This window comes from Peromyscus leucopus, chromosome 5 (assembly GCF_004664715.2).
Source record: "Peromyscus leucopus breed LL Stock chromosome 5, UCI_PerLeu_2.1, whole genome shotgun sequence".
In the NCBI taxonomy this organism is placed as follows: Eukaryota; Metazoa; Chordata; class Mammalia; order Rodentia; family Cricetidae; genus Peromyscus; species Peromyscus leucopus.
In genome coordinates, this window is record NC_051067.1 from 31,091,248 (window position 1) to 31,112,208 (window position 20,961).

Genomic DNA, 20,961 nt, shown 5'->3' on the forward strand with positions numbered 1-20,961 from the left:
AATACTGGTTTTATTTCTTCACTTTGTAGTGTTTGGGATCAGACCCAGAGGCTCACACACTAGGCAAGTGATCTACCACTAAGCCACATCCCAGCACATCCAATACAAGTTTGATTTTTATGATTTCTTCTTTTGTTACATTTCTTACTGGACAGATTAATTTCTAGTATTCATATGTATGACACAATGTGTCTGAGCTACAAGACAAATGGGAAACATCTTCCCTCAATGTCAGCTTTCGTCTGCAAGTTCTAAAGCGTTGAATTATCTCTCCTTGCATTGCAACGTATTTACATAAAAAATCTTTAAAAATCATCTAGATTTCAGACACTTCTTGCTTTAATGAATATGTTTTCCAAACTTCTGGGCCATTTTCCATATAGAATGCACCAGAGAAAAGGCAAAATACTAAACCAGACAAGACTATGAGGAGTTTGGGCACCCTGGTCTTGGGACTGCAGGTTTGCATTATACCCATCACGTTCTATTGAGCACTGTCCTGGTAGCTCGTTTTGAAAGTGGAAAGACGATTTGAGGATATTTATTGGAGAGACAAGCAAGGCAGTGGGGGTGTGTTTCTTTCCCTCACTGTCCTATGTCTGAGTCCTTCGCCAGACCTTTCTGTCAAAGTTTATCTACCAAATGGAAGCAAATTGAACAGACACAGCAGGAACCCCACCTCATGAAATTTGTCACGTACAGGTTTACTGACCTGTGCATTTTTTGTCAATTGTTTCCTTAAGCAGGTCGGGTGGGGCCAGAAACTTTTCTGCTAAGAACTGCCAGCTCTCGAAGTAAATACTGTTCCTTGAGTGGAGTTATTTGGGAACCCCCAAACTAGTTCCAAACTTTAGGAAAGTGCCAGAAGACTCAGATACCCAGGTTAGGGTTAAGGTTAGTCATTCCCCATATCTATAACCCCACTTAGGAGCCTTGAAACGCTAGTGCCCTCAAGGTATGTAAAATGGACTTCTCACAGAGACACTGCAGCAGGGTTCCAGAAATTATTTAATAAGGTCGATGACCCCAGGCTTGTGATGCCTTGGAGCAGAGCTTTTTCCTACCGAAAAGGTCAGCTTGTCATTCCTCCTGGAATCCTCAGACGATATCTGGATTCCTGGAGACCAAGGCCCAGGCAGGCAGCACCCTCCTACCCGGTCACAGTCCGGCATCCTTCCTCTTCCAGGAGCCGGACGCCCTCAGGCCCCGCCTCCGAGAGGGGCGTGGCTGAGCGCGGAGACCCCGGTGGGGGCGGGGCCGCAGGGGGCGCCGCTGACGCGTCGCGGCTGGGACGAGTGACGCGGCGCCAGCCAGGCCGCAGCCCGGCTCCCGCCGCCCGCCCCGGCCGGGCCGGCCCGCCCCTCGCTCCACGCCCGGCCTCCCGCGCGCCCTGTCAGACTGTGGCGGCCGCTGCAGCTCGGGGAGGCGACTGGCGCGCGCACCCACGTCTCTGCCGGCCCGCCGCCCGTTCCACTCCGCTTTCCTCTCAGCTGCACGCTCACCCGCCCGCGGCGACAGACATGGCTCACGCGCCCGCTAGCTGCCCGAGCTTCAGGGGCTCCGGGGACGGCGAGATGGGCAAGCCCAGGAAGGTGGCGCTCATCACGGGCATCACCGGCCAGGTGAGTGCGGGGCGGGGGACGAGCGGCCTGTGGCCGCGGGGCACGTGGGCCGCCTCCCCGCGCAGGGCCGCCGGGCCACGGGGAACTGCCCTCGGCGCATCCCGGAAGGTGTGCGCCGCCGCCGCCGCGGGGAGAGCCGGCTTCAGCTGGGGCGGCGTGTCTTGCTCTGCTAGCTCTTGGGGGGTGTGTGAGCTTGTGCTGCGCACAGGAGCCCTGGGTCTCACCTGTGACTGTAACTGTGGCGTTTCTTCCACCGAGCCCAAGAGTGGGCTTGGAAGGCATTTCGTACTTTGCAGATTCTGGTGCCAGGAAGGAAAAGGGCCAGTGATCTGTCAACATGGGTGTGGAGTCATTTTGCTCAACCATGCTCACCTGCTGTGTTTGGGGCACCAGTGGCTGCTGTGTTTGGGTTACCCCTTACCAGAGCTTCAAGTGGAAAAGAGATAATAGGAGTTACAGATTATTTCTATTCTTAATGTTTACACACTTTCCCCTCCCCCTTACAAACTCGTGAGAGTCAGGTTTTCACACATTTTGGGGCGTAGCCTGACAGACTGGTCCCAAAGTTTCTGATTCCAGAGACCAGCGTTTCTAATTCCAAAAACATGAACTCCATGGGTGAGTTAATTAGGCTGTGCTGTCTTGAATGTTGGGACCCCATGTGGACTGCTGAACTTGACTGACTGATTTACAATAGTCATCTCCTGGAGGTGTTGCAACAGGTAGGGCCAACCACTGCCTTATCAAAAGGTGCAGTCTGGGAATCAGTGGTATTGAAGTAATGTCTTCCGATGGCAGGCAAAGTCATTCTAAAACGAAGATGATAATCATAGCCAATATGTACCACACCTGCATACCTACTATATCGTAGTCACTTTTTACATACTGACTCAATATTAGTTTCCACAACAAAGTCCCTTATTTCCATTTTTAGATGTAGAATTTGAGGCCTAGGAGTTTGAATTTTCTGAGGCCCAACAGGTAAGAAGTGTCTTATTGGAGCTGCATCTGGTCTCAAAGTTGTCTAGTATTATAAAGAGCAGATACATAGTCCCCTAACATTAGACTATTTCAATATTGGATACTGGTTATTTTTTTCAGTTATTATTGAATCTTGTTTAAAGTACTTACAATGAATAAATGTTTAGAAACTAGTAAGATAGAAGGGTAGGAAAAGGATTAAAGGTTGATGAAGAAAACCTCGAGCTCTACTATTGAACTCTCCCCTGAGATGTTCACTGTCTTCTTTAATGCTAGGGATCTCTTGCACATGATTCTTTTTCCAAGTTCTCAGACTGATTCTTAAGCTCAGATGTTTACTACATTCAGTAGACTTTTATTTAGTATTGTCCAGAAATTCATTAAGATGCTGTGTGCCACATTAGTATAGCTTGTATCAATTTAAGGGGCCAGCATTTTGAATCCGTGCAGCTTAGAAGTGGACTCTTATTAAATAGTTGAAAACTGTTGTTTGGTAGATTCTTCATGGAGAGGAAGGCCTAGAACTAACCCCTCCCCACTCCCCCTTCCCTACCCCAAGCAAGAGTTATCCTGAAGCACTGTGCTCAACATATCACTTCCTGACCAGAAGCTTTTGGTTTCTCACTTCATTTCAAACTCCAGACACCTGCTTTGCTCTCAGGTTTGAAAATCAGATCCTTCTGAGCTCTACTCTGCTGCCCATCACTTCCTGCCACATCTCTCTCTATTTTTTTCCTTGCTTGCTTGGTGTTACCTAGACTTTCCGGTGTACCTGTAACACTGTACCAAATTCTGTGGCTACCACAGCTGTTTGTTGATGAATTGAATGCTCTTCTGTACCTCTGGCTTATTTTCTAGGATAGTGAGTCTCACCTTGAGTTCTGAGGACCCTTGAAGGACTGTGACATTAATCCAAGGACCCATGCCTTTTTTACATTTTCTTTATAATATTGGCTGGGAACTTACTGAGCTACTCACTCTTGTAGGCATTCTGTATCTCCTTACCCAAGAGACAGGAGTAGCTTGTATTTAGCTGACTGACTGGTGCTGAGTGGCCAGGAAGGCTTGGAAGTAGTGTTTTTAATGCCCCCCTCCCCTGGTTTCTCCTGCAGGCTTTTCTGCCGAATCAGGTAATATTGTGTCCTTTTGCTCATATACCTAATGAACATAGAGCTGAAATCTTCAAGAGACACTCCATTGCTCTAAGCCAGCTTGTTATATTATCTTTAGTAAATCACATACATTTACATTGGGTAGGGGGAGGGTAGTTGAGTCAAGTGGCCCTGCCCTGGCACTTGGGGTTTCATATGAAGGTCTTAAATGGGTCCCAGATTCCTACTTGAGAGTGTAGACAGGCAAGGTATCTTGTTGGCTCTATTTGTAGTCTTACTCTCCAGCATCTTATTCTGGCTCTCCCCTCCTCTCTATTCTTGACTCAGTCTCCTTTTCCAAAGTGTGCACCTTATTGTATCACTTTCAGAGAAAGCCAGGCTCTGGCTTTGCCCTGCTGTTCAGGCTCTCTGCCAGCTATTCCCAAAGCTTGCCCCCATTGTCTAACAATGTTTGCTCATGGAAATGAACTTGCTGTTCTTTGAGTATTATTGCCGTGTACTTACCTCATTGGAGCCATTATTTGAATGGGTAAGTCCTGTTCTTTTGGTCTTGACTAGATGCTTCAGTGTTCTCACACTAATCCTGCCAAATAGAGCCACACAAGGAACTTTCCTGTTGGTTCTATAGATAATTTACATGTTTGTACAGCTTCAAGACAGGAATCTCATTTTCACCCTATTACCTCCCACATGGCTTCTAGTGGGCATTGAAAAATGTTGACTTACTTTCCCCATTAACAGAAAACATCCTTAAATGTGTATCTGCAGTATGAAGGTTTGTTTTGAGGCTGCTGGTGGCATGAAGATCTGTAGGATATGTTCTGTACCTACTAAGATCTCTGAGGAGCTGAAGACAATGCTCATGAGAAAACAGCACCCATAAAACAGTATTACATAAGATTGTAAGGGAATTTACAATATGAGTGAGTACTCCCTTTGACACAAGCTAGTGTTGTTTGGGGGAGGGACCTCAGCTGAGACAATACCTCCATCAGATTGTTTATAGGCAAGTTTTTAAGGCTTTCTCTTGATTAGTGATTGATGTGGGCAGGCCCAACCCACAGTGGGAGTGGTGCTACCCCTGGGTCAGGTGGTCCTGAGTTGTATAAGAAAGCAGGCTTAGCAAGAAAGAAGGGTAAGCATTCCTCCATGGCTTCTGCTTCAGTTTCTGCCTCTAGGTTCCTGCCCTGACTTCCCTCAATGTTGGGTTATGACCTGAGAATTGTAAGATGCAATAAACCCTCTCCTCTCCAAGTTGCTTCTGGTCATGGTGTTTATCACAGCAATAGATTCCCTAAGACATCCCTCCAACCCTTCAGGAGAAGGAATTCAATATCAGAAACAGAGGAGACTAGGTAAGCAGCAGATACAAGTGTGAAAAAAGGGGAGTTGGGGGCCAATGGGTATGTTTCAAAAATTTACACTACTTCTAAAATTATACCACTTCTAAAAAAGATTTTTTCTTCCTTCCTTTCCTTCTTTCTTTCTTTTTTCCTTTTGGTATACTGAGTTAAAACTAAGGCCTTATTCAGTAGCACACACTTCACTACTACCCCTCCCCCTCAGCACTTCCAAAAAATATTTTAAGGTGATTTCAATCAAATATACAATCACTGGACCCATCAGACAAAAGGAAGAACTGAGGCTGCAGCTTGGTGCTAATTGTGCATGGTTAGTATGCATCAAGCCCTGGCTTTACTCTTGTGCATGGAAAACAAAAAAACCCTCAAAATCAAATAAAAAGACCAGGAACCTTCAGGAGAATGAGAGAAATAATATGCCAAATCCAGGGCTGAGGACAGTGGCTCTCAGTGGAGTAGAATTTATCTTGGAGCTTCTTGAAAGTCACTTTAGAACTGGCAGGCAAGGGACCTGATGATATCATGTTCTTAGTTTTTTTCCTCTTTTCACTCCCAGGCTGATCCCAAACTCTTAAGTTGTCCTGTTTCAGCACCACTGGCAGTGTTGTAATTACAGGCATCTGTAGTATGTCTGGCATAGTAGACAGTCTTTATTTACTTAGTTAAAATTATTTACTTATTTATGTGTATGCTTGTGTCCCTGTGTGATTTTTATGTATACTATGTATGTTCAGGAACTTGCAGAGGCCAGAGAAGGTGTTAGATGCCTGGAACTAGACTTAGAAGTGGTTGTAAGCCCCCATATGAGTGTTAGAATTGCAAGAGCAGTAACACTGAGTTATTTCTTTTTACCTCATGGTAGCTTTTAGAAGAAGATAGAAATGCCTTCTGACAAGACTCTATAACTCTTGAAGGGAAGGTAAAAATACTTTTTGCTTAAGACTTAGAGAAATGAGTGGCTAGAATATATGTAGATTATCCCCTTTCAAATATCTGTTGTCTTGGGCAGTTCTCTACCAGGAGAGCAGCAAGTTAGAACATTACTTTGTGTGTTCTTGGGGAAAGAGAACCTTATCCTGAGAATAGCAGTGTGTTTGATAGTATTGTTAACATTAATGTTTAAATATAAAAGCTTTGACATGGTGAGGTCCCTTGTACATTGTAGCAAGCCTCTGAGAGTTTAAGGAGGTGGTTGAGATCTGCCTAAGCCTAAGAGGAATACTAATTCAAGGTTCCAGGAATCCATACTGTGAAGCATTGAAAACAGTACATCTGTCTTAGTTACTTTTTTATTGTTGTGCTAAAACACCATGACCAAGGCACCTTGAAGTGCTGTGGGATGTTCTGTATGGCAAATGTGTTGCTCTGATTGGTCAATAAATAAAACACTTATTGGTCAGTGGCTAGGTTGGAAGTATAGGTGGGACTAACAGAGTGGAGAAAAGAAAGAACAGGAAGGCAGAAGGAGTCACTGCCAGCCACCGCCAGGACAAGCAGCATGTGAAGATGTCGGTAAGCCATGAGCCACGTGGCAAGGTATAGATTTATGGAAGTGGATTAATTTAAACTATAAGAACAGTTAGCAAGAAGCCTGCCACGGCCATACAGTTTGTAAGTAATATAAGTCTCTGTGTTTACTTGGTTGGGTCTGAGCAGCTGTGGGACTGGCGGGTGACAAAGATTTGTCCTGACTGTGGGCAAGGCAGGAAAACCCTAGCTACATTGAAGAAAGCATTTAATCTGGGGCTTATAGTTTCAGAGGGTGAGAGTCCATGGTGACAGAGTAAAGACATGGTGGCTGGAACAGTTAAGAGCTTACATCTGATCAGTTAAGTTGGAGGTGGAGGGAGAGAGGGAGGGATGGAGAGAAGGAGGGAGAGAGAGAGAGACAGAGAGAGAGAGAGACAGAGAGAGAGAGAGACAGACAGAGAGAGACTGACTGAAACCAACTGGGAATAGCATGGAATTTTCAAGGCTCAAAGCCTGCCCCCAGAGATACACCTTCACCACCAATGAGGTCACACCTCCTAATCCTTCCCAAATAGTTCTGCCAACTGTGGACCAAGTATTCAAACATATAAGCCTATGTGGGCCATTCTCGTTCACTGTCTGTCTGTAAACAGTAGACTACCTAGTTATGGTCAAGAGCTGGTAACTTGTCTGTACAATGATGCCAGGAAATATAGATGAGTGTTGCATTGATAGAGTAGGCTGTTTGATGTAAAGTTAGGTTATTCAAGCCATGTAAATTTGTCTCAAATGTATTGGATGGCCTTGATTTTTATTTTCAGTAGTTTCCTAAGTTGAGTATAGGCATGAAATTATTAGGGTATACAAGAGAATTTGATAGCACACAACTGATGAACAAGTTCACATTTAGGGAAAAATGACTGTAAACTTAAAGGACTTATACACATTTAAGGGAAAAATGACATGTCCAGTTTTGCATGTATGCTAACCTCAGAATTAATTCTCTCCTTCTCAGCCTGAGCTGGGGATGTAACTCATTTGGGAGAGTGTTTGCTTAGTATGCAGGGAACCCTGGGTTAAATTTCTAGATGGCTCATGTTGTAATCTTTTCACTTGAGAGATGGTGGCAGGAGGACCATAAGCTCAAGGTCATTCTCCTCTACATAGTGAGTTCAAGGCTGGCCTGAGCCACTGGAGACCCTGTCTATAAACAAACAAACATTACTTGGTTTACATTTTTGGACTTTAGATCTAGAGATAAATTATTACAGTCACAGAAGAGGGAAGAAGACTGAGAATGTGATATTCATAGGTCACATGCAAGTTGTGTTAGCACTGGGATTTGAACCTCAGACTCCTGCATGCTAGGGTGTTGGTTTTCTGTTGTCTTAAGCCTCTGACTAACATTGTTCCCCACTAATACTGAGAAAGAGATAGTGCTGTGAACCACAGAAATTGGAGTGAACAGTTGTATTAGTAAAATGTATATTACAATATTTTATAAATTTTTATAATGAAGATATGAATAAGTAGTGAACTATTTTAATATTCAAGGAAAAACTACATATCATTTAAAATCTTATTTTAACGACATATTTGTAGTTTTAAAGGTCGAAGAATGTAGAGTATTTAGAAATGTTTAGGATTTAAGCTATACAAAACCTAAATTAAGATATGCGGTCCAAAGAAAGGGACCTGAGACCACATTTCTTTGGAACACTCAGGTGTTCATTGCTTATACATGGCCTTGTTTGGTGGTTTGTGGACAGTGCCTTAGAGCGTTTTTTGCCTAGACCCTCTTTGGCAATAGCTTCCTCTATATTTGATCTCAGAACTCCACAGTTGAAAATAAGGTCAAGTTTTATGAGTTAGTATGTTTTACTAGTTTCTGACTTGATTTCACAGATTATAAAAGGCACTGTCTTGGTTACTATTCTTTTGCTGTGAAGAGAATCCATGACCAAGCAAACTCTATAAAGGAAAGCATTTAATTGGTGACTTGCTTATAGTTATCATCATGGCAGGGAACGTCATAGGAAGCATGGCAGTAGGCAGGTGTGGTGCTGGAGGAGTAGCTAAAGCCTACATCCTGATCTATAGGGAGAGAGGAAGAGAGGGGGAGAGATCAATCCTGATGTAGACTTTTAAAACCTCAAAGCCCATCCCCAGTGACATACTTCCTCCAACAAGGCCACACCTACTTTAATAAGGCTATACCTCCCAATCCTTCTCAAATAGTGCCACTCCCCCCCCCCCCCCGTGACTAAGCATTCAAATATATGAGCCTATGTGGGCCATTCTTATTCAGACCATGATAGTCACTATTTTACCTGTCCTTCAAATCCTGAGTGGCTTTCTTTCTGTTATAAAGTCCACAATATGCCTATTTAATGCACTCCTATATTTGTGTGCATGTGTTAGTACTGGGGGAGGGGTACTGGGAATAGAGCATTCTCACTAATCTATGGTTCTGGCTCTTGCCTATCCTTTGAAACAGACTCTAAATCTTTTTATTAGACAAAAACCATCACTAGGTATGTAGGCAAACCAGAATTATTTGGCTATGATTCCTTGGCAGAAATCGTATATGAAGAGTGAGGCATACAGTTTACCTGTCAGTATTATGGATGCTTGATAGGTAATTATTTGGGCAAGGGTTCAGGAGAATAGTCATAGACATTAGTAGTATGATTATGGAGGATGAACACTTTGTATTGATTGTCTTACATGACCACAGATGGTTACTTAGTTTTAGAAACTATGTTCGCTTGTCTTAAGAAATTTCTTTAAAGGACAGGGTTTCACTCTGCATTACAGGCAGACCTATACTTTACTATGTAGCCTAGACTGGCCTTAAATTCATAGTAGTCTTTCTGCTCTGGCTTCCTGAGTGCACACGTTTGGTTTAAAATAAGTCTGTAAATCTGGACGTGCTCTTTATGCTTGTTGGGTGACGTTACCGTGATCAGCTAGTACAGAAAGCTGCAGTAAAGGTAGGCCAGGAAAATGGAATATTTTGATTTCTGAAAGGCATGATGAAGCTCTGCCATTTTTCTTGGTTTCCCTTTGAGGGCTCTAAAGGTAAAGAGATAAAAATGGTGTCTTAGTTAGTGTTTCTATTGCTGTGAAGAGACACCATGACCATGGCAACTTTTATAAAGGAAAAACATTTAACTGGAGTGGCTTGTTTTCAGTCCATTATCACCATGGTGTGACATGGTGGTGTGCAGGTAGGTAGACATAGTACTAGAGAAGGAACTGAGAGTCCCACATCTTTACCTGCAGGCAACAGGAAGTGGTCTGAGACACTGGACATATCTTGAGCATAGGAGACTGTTGCTAGAGTTTTCCTGGCTGGCCCACAGTCAGGACAAATCTCTCTCACCCACCAGTCCCGCAGCCGCTCATACCCAACTGAGTGAACACACAGAGACTTACATTGCTTACAAACTGTATGGCCGTGGCTCAGGCTTCTAGCTATCTAGTTCTTACATCTTAAATTAACCCATTTCTATAAATCTATACCTTGCTACATGGCATGTGGCTTACCAGTATCTTACATGTTGGTGGTACTCATGGCAGCGGCTGGCAGCGTTTCCTGACTCTCTGTCTTCCTGTTCTCAGAATTCTCCTCTCTCCTTGTCCTGCCTATACTTCCTGTCTGGCTACTGGCCAATCAGCATTTTATTTATACAGAGCGATAACCACAGCAGGAGACCTCAAAGCCCACCCCACAGTGACGCACTTCCTCCAACAATGCTACCTCACCTGCTAAAGAACTTATTGGGGCCAGTTACATTCAAACTACCACAAATGGTAATGGCGAGGAGTCTTTCCTCACCTATAAACTTCTTATTGTTGAAATTCAAGAGCAGTAGCCAATAATGAAATCCATTATTATTATTTTTGGGGGTGGGAGAGTTATAGCCAGAAGTGGTGTTGGCAATAGGCAATTCATGTGATTCTCAAAGGTAGTTAATGCCTGGGCTGCCCCTCAGAAGTACATTGTTGAAGGGAATTTACACCTGGAGAGTGCTGTGAGTTCTGAGAGCATGTGTTCAGGTCAGCATCCAGTGTGGTGGAGGGACAAAGATACTTGATTGTATGGCCATTACAAGTTGTTCCTAGCCTGCTTCCACTTGGATAATGATGGGAGTGTTGCAGTTCCCATGCTAGGCACTTGTTTTTAAGCTTTACATTTGGCCTATTCACATTTTCTTTTTCTTTCTCTTAAATAAACACCAATTTACAGTCCCTTCCATGATTAATTTATCATTTCTTATAGAAGGGATTACATTCTAGTGCAGATATCCTATGCTTGGTTATTAGTAGTTAGTAGTAATGATTAATCCATTCAACACATGTTTGAGTGCTAACTATCTGTCATGTACTGGGTTTATAATAGATGACAACAGATTAAAGTTGTCATTTTTGAAATTGATGTAATTAGTAGTGATGTAATAAATAAGATTATAATAATGAACATGTGTTGAGCATTTACTTTATGCTAGGCACTGTTCAAAGTGCTTTACATTTCGATCAAAATACATTAATTGTTAAAGCAACAGGACTCTTATTAACCTTAAGGGGGACAGAGGTTAAGATTACTGCCCAAATGTCATTGAGTCAGTTTGCAAAGTCAGATTTCAAGTAGAAATTTCAATACTTCTATTTTCTACTAGGTTTAGAATTAGTATCAATAAGTAAATTCTAAGTATAGATAACTAAATTGTAACATTGTATATCAAATTTAAGTATTTTTAAATCTCCTTTTGAGATTGGGGTTATGTAGTTCAGGCTGGCATCAAATTCACTATGTAGCCAAGGATGACCTTGAATTCCTCATCCTCCTGCCTCTGGTTCCCCTTCTCTTTCCCAGTGCTGGAATTTCAGGCATGCAGTGCATACCTGGTCTATGGTTTATGTAGTGTTAGAGATCAAACCAAGCATACTGTGCATTGTAGGCAAGCACTATTGTGGACTAAGCTACATTCCCAACCTCCAAGAGTCTTTATCACATATAGATTGGCAGATTATAGTACTAAATAAATCTGATCATTTATTAGATTATATGTCTCCATTTAATTTTATTTATTTATTTATTTATTTATTTATTTTATAGATATTTGAGTTATGTGAGTTAATTCTTTGGAGTGAACATGTTGATATAAACTCTGAAGACTGAGATTGTTGCAGAGTGGAATAGAATGAGTTAGGTTTCAAGGCCAACTTGTACTTGAATTGCCGTGTTACTACTACTAGGCTACATGGCTTTGGGTAAGTTGGCTATATAGTAGGAGTCTTTGCTTTAATGTGAGAATGGGTCTGTCTTCCCAGAGATAACAAGAACTGTTTTCTTGCTGCTAGGCCAGCCGACTTGTGTCCACTGTGTTTTGTGGACTGAATGTGCAAAGCAGATCTTGTCTTATCTTCTTATAAGAGGATTTCCAGAAGTAAGTCCCACTCTAAATCTCCTTGCTGGGATTTACAGTCCTCTGATGAAAGGTTTGTCATAATTGGAGATGAAAGGGATGTCTTGAGCATTGCCTTGCTTTTATCAAAGACTGCTATGTGTCATTACATTACATGCAATGAAGTGCTGTGTATGGAGAGTCCGAGGCTGGGTTTTAACTCCAGTTAATTGTGTGGCCTTACAGTTTCCTCAGTTAATTTCTTAGCCTGTAATGTGAAAAGTTACCATGTGATTCTAGTCTGTTCCTAGTATAAAGTGCTCTGACTTTATCATGGTATACAGACTGCAGTTCTGTGTAAAATTAAGAAAATAGATATTTTTATATTTATCAGTGCAGTCATTTAATATCAGTTTCAAAGATAAGGCCAACAGGAGAATTTTAAAAATGGAACCAGTGAACTATTTATTGCATTTATTCTTAAGTGTGTAAACTAAGAAGAAATCACATAAGCATTTTGTTTGGCCAGAATTTGTTAGTGAGGCTCAAGTAAAATTTCTGAACTATTCATCTTTGTAGAATGTACCAAATCAACAAAGTGTATGTGTTTGGGGTGTGTGTGTGAAGGAGGATTTTCAAAATTTCCTTTTATCTCTTTTTCTATGAACTATTAAAAATACATAAACATTTGTTTGAATCTCAGGTTCATATAGTTGAGAGTTTTAGTTTAGCAAATATTTATGGAGATGCACTGTGTGCAGAGCTAGGTGCTAGGGATGTCGCAATGGACAAAATAAGTGTAATTTTATTTCCGAGGAGTTGATAGACTAATGGGATAGCTGTGAGATGAATAATTTTATTGCTATGCTAGTAAGAAATTAATTACTGTATTACAAGAAGACCTGCCCTTAAAAATCTTGTAAAATACTATTAATGCAACAGGCTAATTGAGCATCTCCACTGAGGTCTCCTACTGAAAGTCTGTTTTCACTTTTCTTCTTTAAAGAAGGCTTTCATTAAGTTGCCCAGGCAAATATTGAACTTGCTACCTGGGGGTTGAACTCAGGTTGACAGGCTTGGTAACAAGCACCTTTACCCACTGAACCATCTTTCCAGGCCAGTATTTATTTATACACTTATTTAACTATGGTAAATTAGAATTTTGTAGGTATAGTCAGGTACTAGTAGAATTTCTCAGTGACCAATACTGATAAATGGAGGTCCCTTTATTGACTTATAGTGGACTCTTTTAATATGTAATCATGGTTGGAAGAGACCTATAGGTCAGAGCATAGGTCAAATATGGAACATGCTTCTGCTTGAGTGGAGTTATTCAAAGGAGAAAAGTAACAGGAACATAGGTCAGATATGGAACATGCTTCTGCTTGAGTGGAGTTATTCAAAGGAGAAAAGTAACAGGAACCTTGTTTGTCAAGAGTTGTTGGAATGCTGATATTTTTCCACAACTGCAGACTAACAAGGTAACCTACAGTTCTATGCATGATGACAGAAGACATCAGGCTCAGAGACAAATGACATTATTTCTTATTGCCCTTTAGGTAGTATAAATTCTTATCTCTGCAGTTGTTTTCATAGCATTCTCCTGCTTTGCTTCTAAGACCCATCAGGGTGGCATGGTGAGCTTAGGTGAACAGTGCCCATTCTTTGGTTTTGCACCACAGTTGAGAAAATCTGAGGTTAGGAAACTCCCAATTGTATGATTATTATGATATGGGATCTTGTTATGTTTCCCCGACTGTCTTGAACTAGTAGAAACAAGTGGCCCTATGTATTTTGAGTTAGTGGTATGTGTTTCCATATGCAGCTAGAAAACCCTAATCCCTAATCTTTTTCAGGGAGTCTGCTGGTGTGCTGGTTGGTTTTTTTTTTTTTTTTCCAACTTGATACAAACTAGCGTCATCTTGGGAGAAGGAACCTCAGTTGTAAAAATGCCTCAGTCAGGTTGGCTAATAGACAAGTCTGTGGACATTTTCTTGGTTAATGATTGTTGTGGGAGAGTCTAGCCTGGTCAGGGGGTCCTCAGGTGTATGAAAAAGCAGGTTGAGCAAGTCATGAAGAACAAGTTAGTAAATGTCATTCCTCCTTGGTTATACTTCAGTTCTTGCTTCCAGGTTCTTGCCCTGCCTCCCTTCATGATGGACTGTGAGATGTAAGATGAAATAAACCCTGTACTTCTCATGTTGCTTTAGGTCATGATGTTTTATCACAGCAACAAAATCAGACAGCTAGTAAACCTGTTCAGTATTTGCCTGAAGGAAACATTAACTTTATTATTTTGGATAGAACAGAAATCTCTCTGCTCCAGAGACAGACATTGGCTCTATTTTAAAGGCTATCAGCTTTATAAGTGTTCTTGAGGAGATGGTACAGAACAAAAGTGACCAGTGCTTTTGCTTATGAAACATACAGAAAAGGAGATTCCCCTTTGTCCTGCCTAGTTTTATGTCAGTTTGACACAAACTGGAGTCATCTGAAAGGAGGGAACCTCAATTGAGAAAATACCTCTATAGGATCCAGCTATAAGGCATTTTCTTAATTAGTGATCAATGGGGGAGGGCCCAGCCCATTGTGGGTGGAGTCATCCCTGCACTGGTGGTCCTGAGTTCTATAAGAAAGCAGACTGAGCAAGCCATGGGGAGGGAGCCAGTAAGCAGCACTCTTCAATGGCCCCTGCATCAGCTCCTGCCTCCAGGTTCCTGCCTTGTTTGAGTTCCTGTGCTGACTTCCTTCAGTGAAGAACTGCAATGTGGAAGTGCAATCCAAATAAACTCTGTTCTCCCCAAGTTGCTTTTGGTCATGGTGTTTCATCACTGTAATAGGAACCCAAAGTATGACACCCTTGGGGAACTGCCTTTCCTGACTCATTGTGTTACAAGATTCCCAGCTCAACAGTGTAACTCGGCCTTTTATGGGTCTCTGTAGGACACGTGGGTGCTTTCTTTTTCTTCTCCTTTGAAGAACAGAATGCTAAGATCTGGACTTAGGTGCTTAGTGTTTTTCCCCTCTTACATGCTGGTGACTGCACTTGGGGCCTTGCATGTGTTAGGAATGCTCTGCTTTTTTGAGGCAGCCCTCAATCCAGATGCTTAGTGTGGACTGGATGCACCTTTTCCTCTATGTAGAAGAGTGGATACTACACTAGGCTTTCCTGTGGTGAAATATTTACTGTTTAATCTGACACATTAGTCTCTGTGGTTTGATGTGTGTGTCCCCCAGTATACTGTGACTCCCATTAAAATTTTTCTGGAGATCAGAGGAAAAGGCCAGCCATTATATAGAAGTCAAGCAATGGTAGCACATGCCTTTAATCCTGTTCCTTGGCAGGTAGGGATCTCTCTGGATTTCTGTGAGTTTAAGGCCACACTGGAGAACAGAACCAGGCCTAGTGACACACACCTTTAATCCCAGAACCAACCATAGAGGTCTGGAGGTCTGTATAGATAGACAGGAAATGACAGAGCTGGGCAGGAAGAGGAAGTGATGTAGCTGGGCTGAGAGAGCAAATGAGGACAGAACAGAAAGGCGTATAGGGGTAGGCAGACAGGAAGTAGCTTGCTTTGGAAGCTACGGAGTTGGTGAGGTGAGGTGAGGTGGTAGAGTATTGCTTGGCACACATGAGGCCCTGGATTCAATTTATATAGAGCCACCAAAGAAACCTCTCACAAATGTACAAATCAATAACAATAGGAATAGGCTTTTCCTATTCCTCTGATCTCTCTTAGGCTTTAACCCCAATTTCTGGCTCCTGGTCTTTTTATTAATATGACCATTTAACAATTCATCTACAGAATCTTCTTATATAAGAACCTTTGTCATTACTTTCCTTGAATGGTATCCTAGTTGTGTGTGTCAGCTAAAGCTTAGATATAACCTCATATTTCAACCCCAGGAGAAAGGAAAGCATGCTATAAAATGTTTTAAATGTATTCACTAAATAATTCCTCTTGCTACTTAAAAAAGTTTTATTTATTATTTTTATTTATTATGTTATTTATTATTATGTGTATGATTGTTTTGCCTTTATGTATGTCTGGGTATCACATGCATGCCTAATACTTACAGTGGCCAGAAGAGTTAGTGGACTTACAATAGTTGATAGCCACCATGTGGATGCTGGTTATTAATCCTGGGTCCTCTGTAAAATCAAGAAGTTCTCTGAACCACTGAGTCACCTCTCCAGCCCCTCTTGCTGTTTTCTTTAAGAAGCATGTCTAATTTAAACTCTTACTTTAATTTTTCATGTCACTGATAATATTTTTTGAGAATGTTTGCCTTGTTTTTACTCTATGCTAATAGGTTCTGCCCTCAATGTAAGAAAACAGATCTTTCCAGATTTTCTTAAGAGTCTTTTCAATTATGTTTTGATCTTTATGAGTTTTGATGTATTCTTGAATATGGTCTAGAAACATTCCAGTGTAGTCTAGCTACACATTTTGTTAAAAGGAGTCTGCTATGGGACCCATGGGATGTTTTTCTAGGGCTGGGGATGTAGCACAGTGGTAGAGTATTGCTTGGCACACATGAGGCCCTGGATTCAATTTATATAGAGCCACCAAAGAAACCTCTCCCAAATGTACAAATCAATAACAAAAACCAAAGCAAAGGTGTGCTTTCCTTAGGTAAGAAGAAGAAGAAAGATTGTGAAGGGAGAATCAAAACGACTACTTGCCCACTGAATTCAATAGAGGGAAGGGCTTTTCCATACCCTTGTGTTGGTATCTAGCACAAGTGACTTTCAGGTTGTCAATGTCAGAGAAGAAGGACCATTTTACTACTGTCTTCTTAGCACAGTGCTTAGAATATGGTAGGTTCCAAATAAGTGCTTGTTCAATACTCTGGAGTTACTATGACCTCATCAAACTGTGGAAAAAATGTACTAGGTGAAAGAGGACTGGGATTGTAGGCATCATACTTTGGAAGGGAATGGATAATTAGAACTCCTGGGCCAAATCTAGTTGTCATGCATTTTTTCAAATACTTGTGTTGGAGCATAGCCGTGCTTGTTTGTTTCAGTAGTTTCTGTTTCCACAAAGTTGAATAGCTACAGCAGAGACAGTGGCTTCCAAGGCCTCAAGTATTTACAATATGGCTCATTACTGAAGCCTTTTGCCAAATGTACTGTAGAGCTAGGTTCCTCAAGAAAATGAGAAAGTAGGGAATAATATGGAACCAGGGAGGCATGAATGTTTATGGTTTTTTTTTGTGGGGGATGGGAAATAAATAATAATATAAATTTACTATTAGTGAGGCATTTAGTATATTTATCACGATCATGTTGTACAAACCACTATCACTGTTTAGTTCCACAATATTTTCTATAACTCTGAAATGTAACCTCATTCTCATGGATTATATGATATATGGTCTTTGTGTATAGCTTCTTTCACTGAGGCAAATTGTCTTGTCTTGTCTTCTGTTGCTATAGAAGTACAACCTGAGACCAGATACCTGCCAAAAGGAAAGACATTTATTTTGGCTTGTAGTTTTAGACCGGGAAGTGTAAGATTTTCATTTTGTAAGGGCCATATGCTGTTGCTTTAATTTATTGAGGAAAGTAGGCTTGTGTGGATAGGAGAGATCACATGGCAACAGGGGAAGCAAGAGAAAGTTCATCTCTGTTTATAATAATGTAATGACTAGTTTAGTTCTCTGAAATCAAGGTGGCACTTATCTACCATGAAGACTGTGCCACTACAACCCAGACATTGCCTATTTAACTCTACTTTCCATACTGCCATACTGAAGAATTAGGATCCAGTATAATTTTGGGTGGCACCTGAACAATAGCAGTTATGTGTAGCCCTAAGTTTTCTCAGGTCCTGAGTTTCTTCGGTCCCACTCAGCCCCGCTATCCCTCAGCTGCTTTTAAAACAATCATTCAGAGGCTTAATATTATTTACAAACTGTATGGCCTATGGCAGGCCTCTTGCTAGCTAGCTCTTATATCTTAAGTTAACCCATTTCTATTAATCTATGTTTTGCCACATGTTCCATGGCTTTACTGGTCTGCTGGCATGTTGTTCCTTGGGTGGCAGGCTGGTGTCTCTCTAGACTCTGCCTTTCTCTTTCCTGCCTCTTTCCTTGGATTTATCGGCTCCTATAGTTATGTGTTTATGTTGTAGCATGGGTCAGAACTTCATTTCTTTTAATGGCTAAATAGTATCCCGTTGTAGACATGCCACATCTTGTTTATTGTTGATGGTTATGTGGGTCGTTGTTCACCATTGGCACTTGAGAATAATGATGCATGAAATCTCCTGTACAAGTACCTGTTTGAGTACCTGCTTTCAGTTCTTGTTGATATATATCCATGGAAGAATTGCAGGACAGAGTTGTAAGGGGACTTAATGTTACAGGTGCTTCACACACCATCAGGAAGAACTAAGCCTGGAAAGCGTCTTTTGATTTGGCATCTAGGAAGTTATTGGGTATTTCAGTCGACTTGAGGGAACAACAGCCAGAGTATAGTTAGTGCAAGCAGGTCTTGGCTCTGTTTGTGAGATTTGGCTGAGAAGGGCAGGACAGTTTCTCTTCTGTGGTGATAAATCATGTACCCAAATAAAATTTGCTTGAAGATCAGATAACAGAACAAGCCACTAGATTAAACATGGAGGCCAGGCAGTGGTGGCACACACCTTTAATCCTAGCACTCGGGAGGCAGAGATCCGTCTGGATCTCTGAGTTCAAAGGCCCCTTGGACTACATGAGATTGATTCAGTCTAGGAGAGAAAACAGAGCCAGGCAATGGTGGCACACACCTTTAATCCCTATACTGGGAAGCACACATGCCTTTAATCTCAGGAAGTGATGGCTGGGCAGAGGAAGTTATAAGTCATGAGGAGACAGGAACTAAAGGCTTTTCGGCAGAAGTGTCCCTTTCAGCTCGAGGCTTGTTCGCTAAAGCCCTTTTGGCTGGAGCTCTTTCGGGCTGAGGAGTTGGTCAGGTAAGAGGTGGTGATTGTGGCTTGCTCTGCTTCTTTGATCTTTCAGCTTTCACCCCAATATCAGCCTCTAGGTTTTTTATGATAAGACCTTTAGAAATTTATGTTACGTCTTCTGTTGAGGACATTGAATTCTACCAAAGTGAGTTCTTTTTTGCTTTAGTCAGAGTCTTTGTGTGTAGCCCTGGCTGATCTTGAATTCTCAATCTCCCTATTTACACCTCCTCAGTTCTGGGGTTAGAGGTGTGTGCTAGCGTATCTGACCCTTAAGAACACTTTGTATATATTATGACATGAGGAAAAACATTTCTTTGCAGTGAGAGAAACAAGAGGAGGGAAGGATGCTGGAGGTCTGGAGGCTCCATCTCTGCAGCAGTGCTGTTCCTTGTGGGTTACTCTGCTCAAGCTTGTGGGCATCCTTCTGGTTGTGAAGCCTCTGTGTCAGGCTCTTCAGCCTGCATGTTGGCTTTCATGAATTTCTTTTCTAATTCATTTCGAAGTAGATTTGTTCGTATTGCTTCCCAGTAAATTCTTTGACTGGGGTAGGGAAAAAAGTGATGGCCTCTAATAGTGGCTGGCTGTTGAGAAGGAGATCGGAAACTGGTTTCCAGATCTTTCAAGAACACATGGAAATGGACTAGACCAAAAAGGGAGGTTGGGATTTGATTAGCATGGGCCACTAAATTTCATGGGTGCTGATGTTCTTGGGGTCTGATGTTTCAGAAGTGGTCTGTAGTACTAGGGATAAGATTTCTTTCTTTTTTTTTTTTTTTTTTTTTTTTTTTTGGTTTTTCGAGACAGGGTTTCTCTGTGTAGCTTTGCGCCTTTCCTGGAACTCACTTGGTAGCCCAGGCTGGCCTTGAACTCACAGAGATCCGCCTGGCTCTGCCTCCCGAGTGCAGGGATTAAAGGCGTGCGCCACCACCGCCCGGCTAGGGATAAGATTTCTTGAGACATAGACTTTTGTATCTGAGAGAATGAGAATGGAGGAATAGGAATCATGAATGTCAATAGCTTCCACTTTTTATATAGGCAGGTTTTAAAAAACTTGAATTTGATACATAGTGGCCAAGTTTGAAATAATTGAAAATAACAACTTTAAGGATAGATTATTATTTGCTGTCAGTCATTTGGTTAAAAGGATATTTTATTCACTAAAGTGTAATGAGGACATGCTGTCAAGCATGTATGACCACTAGGTTATTCTTTTAGTTATATAAGTTAATTTAATATCCATTTCCCCCATTTTTTCAAAGAACAGATTAGAAATATGTCATGGATTCACCATTAGTCTGTAAAGTTTGGGAATCATCTCAATGGTAGTTTACTGAGAAAAAAAATGTAAGAAAAAAATCACTTGGCTGATTCTTAGAACTCTAATAAAGATTTCTTAGAGGTAGGGAACATGTCTCAAATCTCTGGTGACATTGTATTAGACTACAATAAAATACAAAACACATCAGCTCGTGAGTATATGACCTAGAGTAGAGTCCAGTACTGGGTACTGGGTCTGACTGGAAGGGCACTGTTTGTACTATATAAAACTTCATCCTTCCTGTAGATTATTTGATATTGAGCACTATACAAGGTGCTTGGGAAACATTAGGTAACTCATTATGTGAGTTTCATTTTTTTCCCCTTTGTCATGCTGGGTAGACTCTACAAGAAGAACATAAAGCTAGTAGAGTCAGGCACCCCATTGAGTCCTTCCAATTCTGATTCTGCAGCCATGCTAAGTATATAAATATTCATCGAAGGATAATACAAACCATTGTGTTGTCAGTATCTTGAAACTGAAGTAAAGCTTTAGGGTGCTTCTAGGAAGTGCCACATCTTGTAATTTTGACCAGTGGCTTTTGTCCCACCACATTTTAAAAAATGATGTTGATATAGACATTCAGTTGATTTTATTAGATGGTAGTAACCCTTGGGCATATGCTCTGTGTATTCTGGCTTTAAATATGTTTGGAAATGGAGTAGGACAAGTATTAGGATCCCTTTTCTTCTTTTGGCTTTTCAATAGATTATAATATACCAAGTCA

General features: G+C 41.5%; 1 protein-coding gene across 2 annotated transcripts in view; it reads left to right on the forward strand.

The window, feature by feature from the left end:
• The first annotated feature begins 1,330 nt into the window (after positions 1-1,330).
• Positions 1,331-20,961, forward strand: part of Gmds (GDP-mannose 4,6-dehydratase) — a 547,719-nt gene continuing 528,088 nt past the window's right edge. Inside the window, exon 1 of one of the 2 annotated variants that reach the window (XM_037205844.1) lies at positions 1,331-1,622. In XM_037205844.1, coding sequence (XP_037061739.1) covers positions 1,521-1,622 — 102 coding nt within the window. In that variant the 5' untranslated portion in view covers positions 1,331-1,520. The remainder of the gene's footprint in view (positions 1,623-20,961) is intronic. The other variant, XM_028881187.2, reaches the window with a different exon arrangement.